The sequence below is a fragment of the Papilio polytes genome, unplaced genomic scaffold, assembly GCF_000836215.1.
Source record: "Papilio polytes unplaced genomic scaffold, Ppol_1.0 DF823823.1, whole genome shotgun sequence".
Classification (NCBI taxonomy): domain Eukaryota; kingdom Metazoa; phylum Arthropoda; class Insecta; order Lepidoptera; family Papilionidae; genus Papilio; species Papilio polytes.
Genome location: NW_013525381.1, coordinates 753,887 through 769,783, shown reverse-complemented (window position 1 = coordinate 769,783; position 15,897 = coordinate 753,887). Strand labels below are relative to the sequence as shown.

Here is a 15,897-nt window from a genome sequence, read left to right as displayed (position 1 = left end):
AGCGGGCGTCTCTACGCGCTTGCGCCGCGTGTTCTCCGATGATCCGCCGAATAAACCGCGATCCTCCGCCACGCGGATCATGTACTTAGCGTCCAGTCGGGTTATTTCCTATTTTTAAGGAATAAACATAGGTATTGTAATTTACATTTGCTGGTTGTTTATACATTTAAAATGTCATAGCGTCGATTAAATTAAAAACTACCTTTCTTTGAATGAGACCTAGGTAGCAGCCATCTCTATCTAGAATATAATTGATGTCCAGTCCGTTCCCTAGTCCTGGTAATGTCTGAATTTCAAATAGGTCACAATCTGGTACCTGTGTGAATAAAAAATAGGCTATTAGTGTTAAATATTTTTATTAGGTAAAAGAGAACCCCCCTAAATTAATTTAATTGAAAAAACATAAAAAAATAACTAAGACACTTACGTAAACGTCAGGACTATCTTTATCAGGATCTCTCGGAACGATATAGTCAGAGGAATCGTCTTCCGGTATGGGTCTGGCCTTAGTTGTTCCTGGTCTCATAGGTTTCGAGTTATCTGTTTGTTTCGTTAAGACATTTCGTGGACCTGCAGAACCCGTTTGTTTTGGATCTTTTTCTAAATCATCACTCGAATAACCTTCCTCATGATCATTTTTATTGAAATCCGATTGCGTCGGATCTATCGATTCTGAAGATTCTGTTGTTGATAATTCTATTTCTTCCTTTGGCTTTTTTACCTTGAACATTTCAACAATAAAAACAAACATACCGTTACCTTGACACATCAGAGATTTTATACACGTTAGAAGATAATAAAATTATCTCAATTTTAAGTAAAAACCGTACTAACAACGTGTTCCTTGTGCTTCTTGCGGAGTAGGGCGTGTCGCTCGCGCGCCAGCCGGTTGGCCTCGGCGACCGCGCGCGTCACCTGCGCCTGGTTCTCCGCCTCCAGCGCAGAGTGCGTCTCGTACAGGATCAGCTGGATCTAACAAAACAACGTTTATATAAAGCAAAATATTTTATCTGGACAAGTATCGCCAGCGTCGAACAACTTTTTCGCTAGGCACAGGACAGGGTGAGATTCGCTGAGCTGACGGCCGATCTCCAGAAATGGAGAGGCATTAGAAGAAGAAGATTTTATCTGGTATCTGTTCCGTCCATTGGATGTTTGAGAAAGTTAAGGAAGGTACTAATATGATGCAAAATAGTTGGACACTAATGTATTTTTAAATCTGAAAGTAATCTACTACCTGTGGTTTTGACATAAGAGTTTTTAATGTTTTCTTCTGTTCTTCCAGGATTGATTGTACTCTAGCTTTGCCTTTTACGTCCATTTGGGATTCTGTGAGGATCTAAAAGAAACATATGAAATGAACATACATAACAACAGATTTTATTTGAATCTCAATTGTTCTTTAGAAATTAGAATATTTTAGATAAGTTTACCTCGAGCATGGCCAAGTCTCCACCGCGACCGCACACCAAGTCGATGGGGTCAGTGACGGCGGAGTAGGAGTTGGGTGGCGTGGCGAGCGCGGCGACTGCGCCGTCCAGCGCGCTGGCCACCGCCGGAGACTCGCCGTGCACCGGCTCGCTTAGTACGTACACCGGGGCTCCTGACTGTGGCGCCTCCGACGCTTCGATGCCCAACTCCCGCAGCGAACTCACGTAGCTTCCCACTCTAGAGATGATTGTATTGAATGACGACTGTGAACGTACCAAGACTTCAAAGATCTCATTTAAACTAACTTGTCCCCCGCGCCGAAGACGACAAGTTTCCCTAGATGTGGCGTGGCGGGCGCGGGCGGCGTGCCGGCCTGCAAAGCCGCCGCTAACTCGCGTAGTTGTGCCGCTAGGTACGCGGAGCAGCGCGGCGAGCAGGCGTGCGTCTGCACCACCACGCCGCGCAGAGCGTTCGCACGCAGCGCCCGGCACAGCGTCGATGCACCCTCGCAGAACTCTCGCTCCTAAAAACATACAATTGCATTGCATTTACATCGATTTACAATGAAGAAGCAACTGCAGATTGGTGTTAAACAAAGTATGTATTACCTGAAGTACAATGATTCCGCTTTTAACAAGATCTAGTTGACCAATGCTCACGTTGTCTGGTGGTCGTAGTGTAATAAACCTGTAGTTTTACACAATTTAATCAATAGCTATTCTTTTGAAGAACTATGATCGTCAGGGCAATCTAAACTCTTGAAATGGTGGTCCTCAATAGCTAAATATAGCTTAATTATTCAGTACATTACATGTTTCAGTACGAAAATTGTATTTTATTTGACATACCTGGGACAGACTCGATCGAATCTGTATTCTCCGGCGCAGAGCTGTCGTGAGCTGCTGTACGAGTATCCCAGCTCGTGGAGTCGCTTCACTAGCAATGGAACTTTCCTGCAACAAGTCAACAACATAAGTCTGTCTGCACCTTAGAAGACAGAAGGTAGTAAGGATTATTGGATAAGTTTTATCTCTCCACCAAGTTGATAGTCGTATTTGCGTTATAGATTATCCATGACAATGTTTCTCACTTGGCTTTGAACGTGTTGACCCATCCGGTGACGGTGTTCTTGTTGACGCAGGCCGACACGCACTCCTCGCGCAGATGCGGCGGCAGGAGGTCTGTCAGTCTGCACAGATACATCAAATTATAATATTAGTTCCTATGCTAAGCTTCCACAAAAACATCAAATAGGCGGAATATCGTATCGTAAAGTATCTAAAATTACGAATGAAATAGTGTTAAAACACTCTAACTTACGTGTATGCTTTATTCTTGATACGTATTCTAGCGATGGCGGCTGCGAAATGTACCCTCTCGTCCCAGACGGCGTGCTCGATGTCCTGAAAGGGGGCGCCGGCGTCGCGTAGGAGTGCGGTCGTGCGCGCCAGGTCGTCGCGGCCCCGCGCGCGCCACTTACGCCGCGCCAACTCCATTAGAAACAACCAGGTGACGTGCTGGTGTTCACAAAACTACAAAAAAAACAAGACTATTGATATTTTTATTCTATATTCTATAGGTAATGACCGATTAAAATAAAGCGCTTAAGTGACAAGAAACGTAATGCAAAAGCGTTCAGTTAATGTTGCTTAAAACGACTACAAAAAATGTAAATCTCATTTTCGTGAGCGTCCCCGGTGTCTCGAAAAGAAATGCCCTCGGTCACGAGATGGCTATAATGCAAATATGATAAGTTCGATTCCCGACAGTACATGTCGAACCTGCCTTAACAGAGACAGATAACGATACTCTGCGATACAGCTAACGACGGAGCCCGACCTTGGCAGAAAAAACACGAAAGCTAAGAAAGATTTATAGCATCCATTGCTTTGACATTTTCCAATTTTATATCGTTAATTTCCATTTAAACATGGTAGATTATTCATCTTACTATTGTAAGGAGAAAAAAATAACTAATTATTTTTCTATCCTTACCTTCATTAGTATAAACTCACCTGCGGATAGTCTCCAAAGAAATCGATATCTTCAATCGCCTGATCCAAAATAGACTTGTCTGTTAAAGAAGAACTTGTATGAAAATCCAAAGATTTTTTCCTTCTCTAGAATGTACTACTGATCGTTGTTGATATAATTTGGTATTACTCCTCATATGTAACGCATGACCTCCCTCGTATCAAGCAAATGGTCTAAATCGCGTGCCGCAAAATATTCTTTCCATAAACCCAAGGGCTGAATAATAAAAGTGTCATAAACAACATAAAATAGGTGGAGGTTTTATGGACGTTTTTATTCTTTCATGTCTGTGATCACATGTCATGACATTAAAGCATAAATGGATACGATTCATAAAGAAATGTCTAAAACGCTTCTGAATCTCCTTAAAATAAACTACGACTCGTTGGATGAAAAACAAACTACACTCCTGAGTTGTAGACTTGTAAAGTTTTTCAACTATTCGTAATATTATTCTATCGTGTGATAGAATGTGGTAACAATTTCAATATAACAAGCGTGAGGTCGCACCCCACACTCCGGCTTACGAAGCGTGAGGCGTGAGGCAATACAAGCACGCCATCGTTTATCGCACGACACCGCGTTCTGATAAACTTAAATAACTCCAGACGCCCCTAAACTAGTTCATAGCGTTGTGAGGTGTATTTTACAGCTGTTATTCACTTGTACAGGAACCATGAGTTTACTTTTAAGTTGTGCTATTTTCACTTGACTCACAGTTTTAATTTACTTCTTTTGCAAATCAAATCAGAATAAGAATGTTAATTCATAGTTCCCTCAACAAAAGCATAGATAGATGTATCACTGTCTTAATTTCAATTCAAAGTTGATTGTATAGCGAATACGCTATTCTTTTATTTATCCTTTGACATATCTTTATGTATTGTTATTTATTCATCCCATAATATTATTCTCTCCTCGAGTCGTATTTATTACGTCTAAAGATCGTTACCACTAGCGCATGTTACATGGTACTTTATTAGTCGTAGCTTAACGGAAAGAATCTTAAATGTTAGCAAATCATGGACACCCAGTTATTTAACGTGTTAGGTAAAGCGGTAAAGCGATTCGTGTCACTTTATATTAAATGCCTGCAGAGGTTTCGGCAGTTTGTATTTCGTATAACTAGGCTTTATAACACTTGAGGTGAAGAAATCGTTTTAACAAAGGGTAATAAAAGGAAAATGGTAAAACTTAAAAGTAGATAACTATTCATAACTAGCATTTATTTCTTAAAAAATGGATGTAATTTTAATATTTCGAAATATGTGTTTGTTCTTGAAATTGGACTTTTGACGCCGATAATATCATATTTCGCATAGAGCGTGATGTATTTGCTGTAACTATAAAAAATACTTACATCTAAAAACATCATAGATAAGAGAATACACGCAGCGCATTTCTTGCTCATCTGTGAAGTCAACATTCATTGGAGGCTTGCAAAGCAAGCGGGCTGCTTTTAGTACCTGTAAAAGTATTATTCACAGTAACACAAATTTAATTCATTATTACATAGTGTAGTTTTGACGCTGTGTTCTTAATTCAATTTTTTACGCCTACGTCTCCGCGGCGTCGCCAACGGTTACGGTGTCAGCTTGAATCTGAAGTCTGTGGTGAGACACTGCCTCATATTTATTCAAGTACAATAAATCTCACCTGTCCTATATCCCAGGCGGGTCCTGGTGTGGTTTTGACATTAACGGGAGGCGGCGCGTTAGGACTTTTTGTGCAGAGCTCCAGGTTCCATGGAGCCCATTCATCTGATATGTTCTCGGAACCCTGCTTGGCGGTTTCATTGACATCTTCCTCCCTACAATAATAATACCAAATATTTTAGTTTCACGCCATTTTACATAAATTGGTTTAATCGGGTAGTTATAGTCTACATTTTATCAATGTTTCTAAATTATAGTTAGGTAAATTCTCTCCATAAACCGGGCTCCAATGAAGCGAAGGAAGGAACATTTGTGCGTGTAAGAGATAAAACATTATTTTAACGGAATAGAACCATGATCCATGATGTTATAGAAAGGTATCTCAACTATGGTGTTAAATACTGTGAAAAGTGAAAATCTTACTGTAAAACTGAGTGGCTACTGTGTACAGTCATTTCTATTGATTATTTATAATCCATTTATCCAAATTAAGCTGCGTTCTGAAGAGATGCGTTTATTCTGAAAGTTCCCATGGTACATTCGATGTATAAACATTCACTGGATTTTTTATTCTCTTTAATTAGCCATTAAAATTGTAAGAAAATGATACAGATAGAGAATAAATAATTTTTAAACACGTTACAATTCAGTTAACACTTGTCATAAAATTTTGATTTTGATTTGTATGACTTTTGTTTTGTATCTATGGTGCTTGGCTTTTTTCCTCGAAATGTGACAAAAAAGTTTAGTAGAGTTTGTACTTAAAAAAATCTATACATCCTATTCGTTTTATCACGGTAGACAGAAATGAGTGATTTACGTCTTACTAGTTAATATTATAAATGCAAAAGTTTAGATGGATGGATGGATGTCTGTAAGAATTTGTAGCCTAAATGGCTGAACGGATCTCGATAGCACTTGGTATAAATGTAGAGGATAGTCTGGAAGAACACATGGGCTGCTCACTTTTGTTTTTTTTAACTCCACACGGACGGAGTCGCGGGCGAAAGCTAGTTATTCATAGTGTAACATAATAATGTAACATAATGTACGGGACATTTTTCATCGAAGTAATTGCAGTACAAAGTTATAAATACATATGGGACACGTATTGTGTGGGTCACGGTCAATCCACAATTAGCATTTCTGTATGTATAAAAATCGATAAACCATGTTCTTTGACATTCACGGAAACTAAAGGTGTTTAATTGATATAAAGTTATTATTTACTTGAATATTTTAAAAACATATTAATCGTGATTATTCACAGTAGCTTAGCAATTTACAGTCCGAAGTCTAGGTTCAACAAATTGCCTCTCTACCGCTGCATATTCCTGATTGAACCTGCCTTTCAGTTTTCAAATTTTTCTGCATATCGACGAGCAGGAAATACTGCTGCAGACGCCACTCCCTGTCGCTGGGCAGCACGAGGCACTCCGCCTCGCTGGTGTCGCCCTCTTGCCGTGCAGCATCTTCCTGACTGAACAATTCTGCCAGTAACTTCGGGTACGCGTTGAAAATGTTACCGTCACTGTACTCACTGAGCGCCAACCATAATGCATTAGGGTCATATTTGCTTGGCATTTATTCAGGTAGAATATCCAAATTAATAAGAGAAACACCCGAAAGTTAAATGACTATTTGTAGGGTGTAGCTATTGGCTCGAAGGCCTGGCGTCTACTGAGCGCTCTCTTGTCGTAGTATGGAACATCAGCCACCTGTTGCGATATCACGCATAGCTTACAAAAGGTTCGTGTATTCATTGCTTGTTAAAAAGCCCGATATAGTTAATGTCCGAAACTGATACAAGGATGAAGCTAGACCGAAAAAGTGTTAAAAAGATTTATAAAGGCGTATCTGTGACTACATAAACCCTCCTTGCTTCTCTTATAACTAGTTAGTTTCCAAATAATAAAAACTTAATTATTTATGGTATCCAAAGTCATTTTTTTGACCATCAAAATGTCAATTTAACACCTAGGGCTCCGGTCCGATCTGACCAAGGTTTACAATCCAAACTAACAAGACAATAAAACAGAGAGGATGTACAAAATTAATAAAACACCATAAACATGGCCAAATAGTTTAGATTCATACAGAACATAACAATATGGAGGAAGGTCCGCCCATTGCAGAGAGTTTTGAAGAACGTCGTAAGATTTTTAGAGACATTTGGGATAGCAGTGATTCCAACGATCCTGAAGATAATAATCAGAAGCCAAAAGTTATCAAGTATTATTTTTCATCTATACATAGTAGTTATAACTTGCACAAATAGTAAACAATATTTTAAACTTGTATAACACAAAATCTTATTCACGAAACCTAGAGATTCCTAAGTTCTGATTTCCTTAAAAAGTTACAGAATTTCAATCACAATAACTATGTAATAAATGTGATATGTGCATAGCCAACTGTTCCTCACAACTACTACAATGGTTAGATAATGAACAATATTCACTTTCATTTGAAATTTGCTGTATTCTAACCGTTTCAGAACTGCTAGATTGAGCAATGACGTTATTGCAATCAGAAAGAAGCGTGTAAAGAAATTGAAAATCATTTGCAAAAGAGTGTTGGAATTATCTGATCGTAAAAAATGTATTCAAGGAGAGGTAATTAATCTATTACTTAAAATACTTTTGCAATTGTCGAAAGTTTCGTCTAAATGTTACTGTTGGTACTGGTCGTGTACAATAACATGATACTAAGTCCGATGACGTCACAAGGGCGCAGCCACGAAAAGGTACAGCTTAGTAAAATAAATGCCGGTGACGTATCTAGTTAAATTGAATACGATGTGACAAATGTACACATTTTAAAACGATTTTTTAAAAAACCAACCCCTACTTTATGTTTTAATGGTACGCACATAATAATATTACCATTTAAAAAAAATACGTCTTTTTCCCTGTAAAGACAACATCAATCGGGACCAGGAAATCAAAAAAATATAAATCTGGACGCGTTAGACGTAGGAGAAAAACAGTTAAGAAAGTAAAAAGTACACCATCCTGTAAATCGAGCTCCAAGAACCTTACACTGACGAATGATGTAACAAGCGAGGACAAAACTAATTTTGATGAAACTTCAAGAAATAGTCCAATCGTTATAGAAAAGGAGGAGATTAAAGAAAACATCAAAAAAATCATTAAGCCCGCTAGAGTAGAAGGTAAAAATAACTAATAACTTATTAATACAATATTCTGTGATTATTATGAAAATTTATTATTGAATGTTTTAGGCAAAAGACCGAAATCACCAGTAAGATTATATTTAAAACAACCAGTTCAAATCCAAAGAGAATTAGCTACTTTAACTAGAATAAACCTATGTATGTAATAAAAGCCGATTTAAGGTAAATAAAAGCAGTTTATACAAAAAAAAACATTCTTCTTCTTCTTCTTCTTCCGTAGCTCCACAGCTTACTTTAATTTTAAATGAAAAAAAATATTATTTAATTTATAATTAAAGCAGGAGTGAAAACTACTTCTATTTCTCCTTTATCTCTCTACAAAAGTGAAGTGAATTAAATTAACAAGAAATCAATTGTTCCAATGAACCGAGACTAAATATCCCAGACAAATACTATTTTTGAGATACTTCTACTTTATAAAGTAAAAGCCGTAAAAGCCTACTTTTTGAATTGCCTGTGCAGTAGTTTAGATATTTACCAAATATTTACCAAGGTTTGGTTATTTTTTATACGGCAATCTTTGAATAAAACGTCAATTTATTACCGAAAGACCGATGATGATCGAGTGAAAGTCGATGTTCGGCAAACTGTCTGTGCTTTAACCGTAAAAGGATAATTTTTTGGAGCAACATGGATAGAAAATGCTGTATAGTAAAAAGATTAACGCTTTGAACATAGCTCTAAATTATTTTTTCTCAAAGAAATATATGAAAGATTAGAAAAACTGTGCTAGATATCGATTTTTCCGTAAAATCGATTAAACGACATTTCATTATTTTATCTGATCTGTGAATTTGATGACCTGAAGTTTACCCTGTAGAGCAGAAAACAACCAAAACCAAAATTAAATTGTATAATGTCTTAAAATTAAAATAAATAAAGCGTTATCGCACTCTTTTGGTAAGATAATCGTATAAATGTATTGTTGACGAGATAAGTGACTTTGTTTATTTAGGGTACAACTATGTAACAGTGATGTGAAATGTGTTTAAAAAACAGTGTATATTTTATTATTCCCACGCTCAACTGCTGAAAATATCATTGTAGATGTTAATGGAATATAACGCATAATGTCTGACTACGATCTTCAGTTTCAAGCGGACTTAGAAAAGGCTCAGGCCTTAAGTTTAGAAAGTTTGGCTCTTGAACAATTTCGAAGACAGAAACTACTGTCTAATACAGGTAACTGACGTAACTTTGTTTACCCTCATCTTTACAGTGAAGATTCAAGGTCTCTTAACCGATGGTGTTGCTTTTCTGCCATATATAATTCATAATAAACAATAATATATGTAAATACATTAATGTTTAATGTACCAGATTATAGTAGGAACATTTAGCAAACATTTAACATGCTGTATTGGATTCATACTTGATAAACCAGCTATCAATTTGAAAGGAAGTAGAGTTCATTTACCGCTTAGAGAGATGAGAGGGTTGACTTGTTGTTTTGTTTGTTAAATTCAAATGTAATAATTAACTGATAAAATAAATCTGATTTACTAGACAATATTATTGTTAACTAACAGTTTAAGATATTATAAAACCTAAAAGCATAGTGTATATTTAATTTTCGATTTTAACAATTATACGGACAAGCAATTTTGATCAAACTATCTTAATGTATAAAAATATTCATCAAATCAAATGATTTTCTGAAATAAAGATGCATTTTCATACTTAATAATTTTGTCACACTTTGGCATATCTAATTAGTCAAATTTAATTGATCATAGAATGTCTAAATATGTAAGAGGTTTTTTTCTTGTAGTTGAATTTCACAAGAGTTCTTCAATTACCAATTTATACCAAACAATGTTTTGTGTTTAATGCCACAGATAAAAAATAAATAAAGTTGATTTGTCAATCACTTATCATATTTATCAATCAATATCTTTTAAAAGATAATGTCCGTGATAACTTTGCGAGTGTGCGTCGACGCGAAGACAGCGAAGGTACTCCGCCAGCTCTGCCACCGCCGCCAAGAAAGCCTCCACGGGGACGAATATCCACATCAGAGACATCCAGGTATATAAACAAACAAAATACTAACATTTTCTAACTATTTTTTTACTGTCTTACATTATCTATTGTTCATCTGATATGGGTTGTGAAAATACGGCGTATCGTTATTTGTCATGATAAAAATTACTTTGTTAGTTAATTTATACACTTTAATAGATATTTCACAGTATCGTTTATTATTTTAACATCAAACATTTTATTTTTTAACTTTATAAGGATAACAAGCGATTATTTAAATCTTTGTTTTTAATATGGCCATTATTATTTTATAATCATTGAAATGACTAAAGTTTGATAGTAAAAATTGTCAACAATGATAAGCATATTTAAATTTCTTGCCTACATCTATTTTACCTTTCATTCTTACCTTATATCTACCTACATAAGGCAAAAATATTTAATTATTAATTATTTCTATGTCTATTCATTACTATAGATTAACATCAAGTCCATTGTTTTTTTTTTTAGTGACCGATCAACAGGCACCAGTCCTACTAGAACGGAAAGCAGTGATCTGATATCCTTCACAAGTCCGACCACTAAGACAGCACCGAAGGACTCCCATGCCTCCCTTAAAGAGTACATTGACCAGATTACCAAGTATGTCAAATAGATTTACTTTTTACCTACCTGTGTGTGTGTTGTTGCAATCTAAAGTTTAAATTTTTTACAGATTGGGACAACAGACTGAAGAAATAAATCTAAATGCACCAGAAACCCCACCTACAATGAATAATCATCCTTACAATCAGATACCAGGCTTCCCATATGCCACACAATATGGGTACAACTATCCACCACCATACAACCCTGTGCCACCTTATCCAGCTGCGGCGCCATACGGAATGCCCGCGCCAATGCCCCTAGCACCAAACATGCCTAATTATTCGTATTACGCTCCGATTCCTGCACCACAAGACCCTCTAGCTCCTTATGTACCAAACCCACCATTGTATACACCAACAATACCATACAGTCAAACTAGAATGGCCTCTCCAACCCCATATGTTGGATACCCACCTCCTCAACCAACTTATAACTATAACACGACAAATATGATATCCAGACCCACAAGACCAGTTAGTCTGTATCCACAACTTAGTCAAATGCACTCATACCCACCAATGCCTCCCAACTCTGCAAATATGGTGCAAAATGTTACCCAATCTAACACCCAACCTGCTGTGAAGACGGAACCTTCCAGAGACAGTGTGGAGAGCAATAGCTCGAGGAAATCATCAGAAGTTAGTGTTGGGGTAAGTTACTTGAATCTTAAAGAAGACATTTTATTTACAGAGGCCTATATCATTGCCAATGCCTGTCATGCAGCTGTTCCAGTTACTGGCATATGCATTTCTTATTTGGCTTAGTAACTAGGTGAATGTCAATATTATAGTCGAAGACATTCAAACAATACATAGAGTAGGCATAGTTGACACTTCACTTGAGACAATCTCACTAGCGCTAACTAGGTGAAATACTGAGAAGCATGTCGGCTTGTCAAATTTGACATTAGGGTATACCATACAAAGTAGTTACCGATGAAAAAATGGTTCCTATGTTTATTCTATATCTAGTAATATAATATTAAGATATTACCATCCAAAGAAGTTACCGGTGAACAAATGCTCCCTAAGTATAGTCTATATATTTCTTAAATGTCTGTTTATAGTACTATTTGTTTTGTAGTCGAACGAGTCCAACGATGTGGTGGGCAGTTTGCCCAAGTCCGCGAACCTGATCGACTTCGGTGGGCGGCAGGCAGGTAGCGTAAGAGTCAGTGTGCTAGAGGCCTTCGACCCACTACTAACTGATCACACACATTGCGGTGAGTGGCTTCTGTGTCTCACAAACGCTTAACACACTGTGATGGTAATATACTGACAAAAGAAACTGTGAAATTTAGTCTAGTTCTAGCTGTTGCCCGCGACTACGTCTACGAAATATTAAGATGAAAAAGTAGCCTATAATATGCCCGTCTATTTCAGCTACCCTTCAGTCCAAGCCCGGTCAAAATTGGCCCAGCCGTTTTTATTTTTTACTACTATTTGATTATCAGCAACTTAAATAGATTCCTTTCCGAAATCTGTAAATTTGTTTTGATATTACAAAGAGACACTAAACTAGACTCCGTTGCATATAAAAAATATGAATATAAATTAAACTTGCTTATTATTGGTTTTCACTATATTTTGAAATGTTTCTAGTGTACACTATGAGAAAATTTACCATCACAGTTTGGTTTTATCAGGATTTCTTTGAAAGGTACTGTTAAGAATAAAAGTGAATACAAGCATGGAATTAATTTAGCACTGGGTTTTATAAACATTGTGTGAATCATTTTGATGTGTGTGCAATCATCCATTTGGTGTTCTTTTATTGAGGGTTTATGTTTTAGATTTGTTAATAATTTTCATACATGTGAATCATAAGATTGTGCATACATTGTAGATAGATAAGGGTGAAAAATTTAGAAAAAATCTTTGTATGGGAAAAAATCTTAATCTCTTTTAAACAGACATGAGAGATTTTCGTTTTACTACTTGTGTTAATGGGTTTTCATGGGTCATATCATGTGTTTTAATGTTATAAAGGGTCCAGGTAATGTAGTGTGAAGTTAAAACAAGCAAGATATTCATTTCTTAAGTACGCCAAACTATTCTCTGATACATTTAATTTGATATCTTATGGTATTTTTAAACAAGCATGTCTTGTAACAATTTTAAACAGGACAAAATGTGACTAGATACTCTGCCTTTAGCAAAAATTGATTAATTCATTGCTGTTTTTCTTTTAGCAAACTTTTTGTTAGAAAATTATCAATAAAGATTTCAAATTCATATTACCTTAAATACCTTATTAAGACTTGCGTTATTGTATGTACGGAGTTTAAACGACGAAATTAAGTTCAAAGCAATTTGAACTTTAATGTGTCTAGCATTAGATGCATTTGTAGAATACACGGCTGCCAGCGAGTGTAGTAGCGTGTACGAGGAGTACGACCCGCTGGACTTCCTCTACGGGGAGACGGAGATGCGAGACACGCCAGTGTACGCGACTGTGAACAAGCGAGACACACTGCCCTCGCCCCCGCTTAAGACCCTGCCCGCTGTGCCCGCACTCGCTAAACGTAACACTACTGTGAGTTATACAACCTGCTCTTCCATACATCTCTATCAGCCGTCATATCTGAATCCACTCCTTTCTTAAACATATCCTCTTTCACACAATCCATCCATACTTTCTTCGGTCTTCCTCTACCTTTGTACCCATCCACATACAATCTTAACACTTTCTTCTTTCACTTTCAATTGTAATCGTAATTGGTAACTAAGGGAGATCCTTAAGAATGTAGAAACGTATTGTACACACTTCGCTTTGTAAGCGTAACTTACTGTTAAAAATTTCAACGATATTTTGGGTTTCAATGTGTCCTTATTTAAAATGCTGTTACATTTTTAAATGTCCTTTTAATATTCGATGTTTAGTGTAGATTACAGCAATGTTTAAGTTACCATTAAAATTTACGGCAGTTAAAATAAATTTCTTATACTCCACAGCTACATAGTAGATCCCTTAGTAGTCAATTACCGATTATAAGTACACTACACTGAGTTTTTGAATAAGTCAATTTTGTTTCAGAATAAACTATATGATTGCATTGTGAAGATTAGGAATAAAAATTACGACAGTGAACATAAAGCGTTTTTAAAATTAGTGTTGGATGTTAGAAGTGAGTATCCTATTACAATTATTAAAAAAAATACAGAACACGATATAAGGATAAGGCAAAATTGTCAAATGTCCTTTAAAATTGTTATTTTTTAAATATAACAGAAAAGTTCGTATACTCCGACGAGCGCACTAACCCCGGACACGTGATAGCGGCGCGCTCCGGCGGCCGCTACCCGCCCAACACCAGCATTAAGATCCTAGTGCATCACGCACACTCTGATGAACCCATCATATTCACTTCTGACGGTAATCTATACTTCTGTACTAATATAATAAAACGTAAATACACATTTCTTTGTTGCCTAGGATGTCAGTAATTACCGCATATTTTTAAGTAATTCTTTTTTAAATTAAAAGCCCTACACTTTCGTCATGCTTTAGGCTATATATTTTCACGCCATTAAACTTAGAGGGTAAATATTTTGGATAAAAACTCTAATGTGGGAAAGAGACCAAAATTGCTGCCAACATCAAGAAAGAAAGATTGCTAAGGCTTGTCATGTCATTTTGACATTTGCTATTGATAATATGACAAATGTAAACATTACAATAAAAATTTCATAATTTCATGCGGATGAAGCCGCACGGGAACAGCTAGTCATTAATAAAAAGCCCTCCACTTACGACGATTGTATAGCTTTTAAAACAATGTGTACATTTCCAGTTGAATCGACAGTAGAACACGTGATACTGACCGTAGTGTGCTCCCTTGATGATGAAATTAGAGCCGATATGTCTGGATACATGTTGCGAGTAAGTTACAACACTTTTATGTCTTTAGTTGTACTACATTTGATCAAATATCGTCCGCGCGGAATAAACTTCAAGTAGCCTATGTGTTTTTCTAAACGAAGTTCTACATCTGCGCCAAATTTAATCGAGATACTAAAGTCAGTTTTAGAGATAGGAAGTAACAAGCATCTATCCGTCCAAACTTTTTTTTTCTTAAAAATATTAGACCCGATACCCCGAATAGGCAATATGCTTATGACGCCAAATCGCACCAAACTTTTTTAAGTATACTTTATTACTATAAAAACATTCCTGCAATGATTTTTTTTAATATAATGTGATTTAGTGGCAAAATTTAATCATTAAAAAGTGTCTTTTTTCAAATTCCCTCGCTAAGTTCTAAAACACACACTATTGGTCGAAGCAAATGGCTTATCTAATATGGCGTCGCTGTGTTGTCAATACACAGTTTATTTACGTTAGTATATATAGAAATACACTCTTGAAGTACTATACACACTTTTACTGTAAACACGATATCGAAACCAACTTTAAAATAAAAAATTAATGAATAGAATTATTAAATAACACTTATTTGTGACTAATAGACACCAACAAAAATGACTAGGGGAAGCGATCGAGAGTTTTATATTAGTGATGTGCTAACACTAGGTGTGGGGCGCCAAGGAGTACCTGACGGCGGGCAGCGCGCTGAGCGAGTACGAGTACGTGCGCGAGTGCGTGCGGCTGGAGAAGGACGTGCGGCTGTGCCTGCGCGAGGGCGGCGACGGCGCGCTGGCGCGGGCGGAGCACGACGACGCGCGCCACGCGCACCTCGCGCTCGACGACCTCATGCCCGACCAGACCACGCTCAGCTTCCACAACCTCTCGATACTGCTCGGTCAGTACATCTATACTATTATTATAAAGCTAATATTATCATTTGTTTGTAATAAGCTTATCTCGTCTTAAAGAGCGTCGGTGGCTCAGTGGTTTAAGCATTTGACTTGTAATCTACAGGTCTTGGGTTCGAATCCCGCCATGTACCAATGTGATTTTCGGTTTTTCGAATTTTCATATGTCAATTTA

General features: G+C 36.9%; 1 protein-coding gene and 1 pseudogene across 1 annotated transcript in view; one reads left to right on the top strand and one right to left on the bottom strand.

Moving 5' to 3' along the window:
- Window positions 1-5,803, bottom strand: part of LOC106103329 — a 7,227-nt gene extending 1,424 nt beyond the window's left edge. The window contains exons 1-15 of the mRNA XM_013283066.1: window positions 5,544-5,803; window positions 5,122-5,275; window positions 4,826-4,931; window positions 3,447-3,505; window positions 2,752-2,963; window positions 2,522-2,620; window positions 2,280-2,384; window positions 2,040-2,118; window positions 1,737-1,954; window positions 1,434-1,668; window positions 1,238-1,339; window positions 835-972; window positions 428-721; window positions 203-316; window positions 4-108 (exon numbers count right to left, since the gene is read on the bottom strand). Coding sequence (XP_013138520.1) covers window positions 4-108; window positions 203-316; window positions 428-721; window positions 835-972; window positions 1,238-1,339; window positions 1,434-1,668; window positions 1,737-1,954; window positions 2,040-2,118; window positions 2,280-2,384; window positions 2,522-2,620; window positions 2,752-2,963; window positions 3,447-3,505; window positions 4,826-4,931; window positions 5,122-5,275; window positions 5,544-5,575 — 2,052 coding nt within the window. The 5' untranslated portion in view covers window positions 5,576-5,803. The remainder of the gene's footprint in view (window positions 1-3; window positions 109-202; window positions 317-427; window positions 722-834; window positions 973-1,237; window positions 1,340-1,433; window positions 1,669-1,736; window positions 1,955-2,039; window positions 2,119-2,279; window positions 2,385-2,521; window positions 2,621-2,751; window positions 2,964-3,446; window positions 3,506-4,825; window positions 4,932-5,121; window positions 5,276-5,543) is intronic.
- Window positions 5,804-7,057: 1,254 nt separating this feature from the next.
- The window catches only part of LOC106103328, a 19,068-nt pseudogene continuing 10,228 nt past the window's right edge, over window positions 7,058-15,897 (top strand).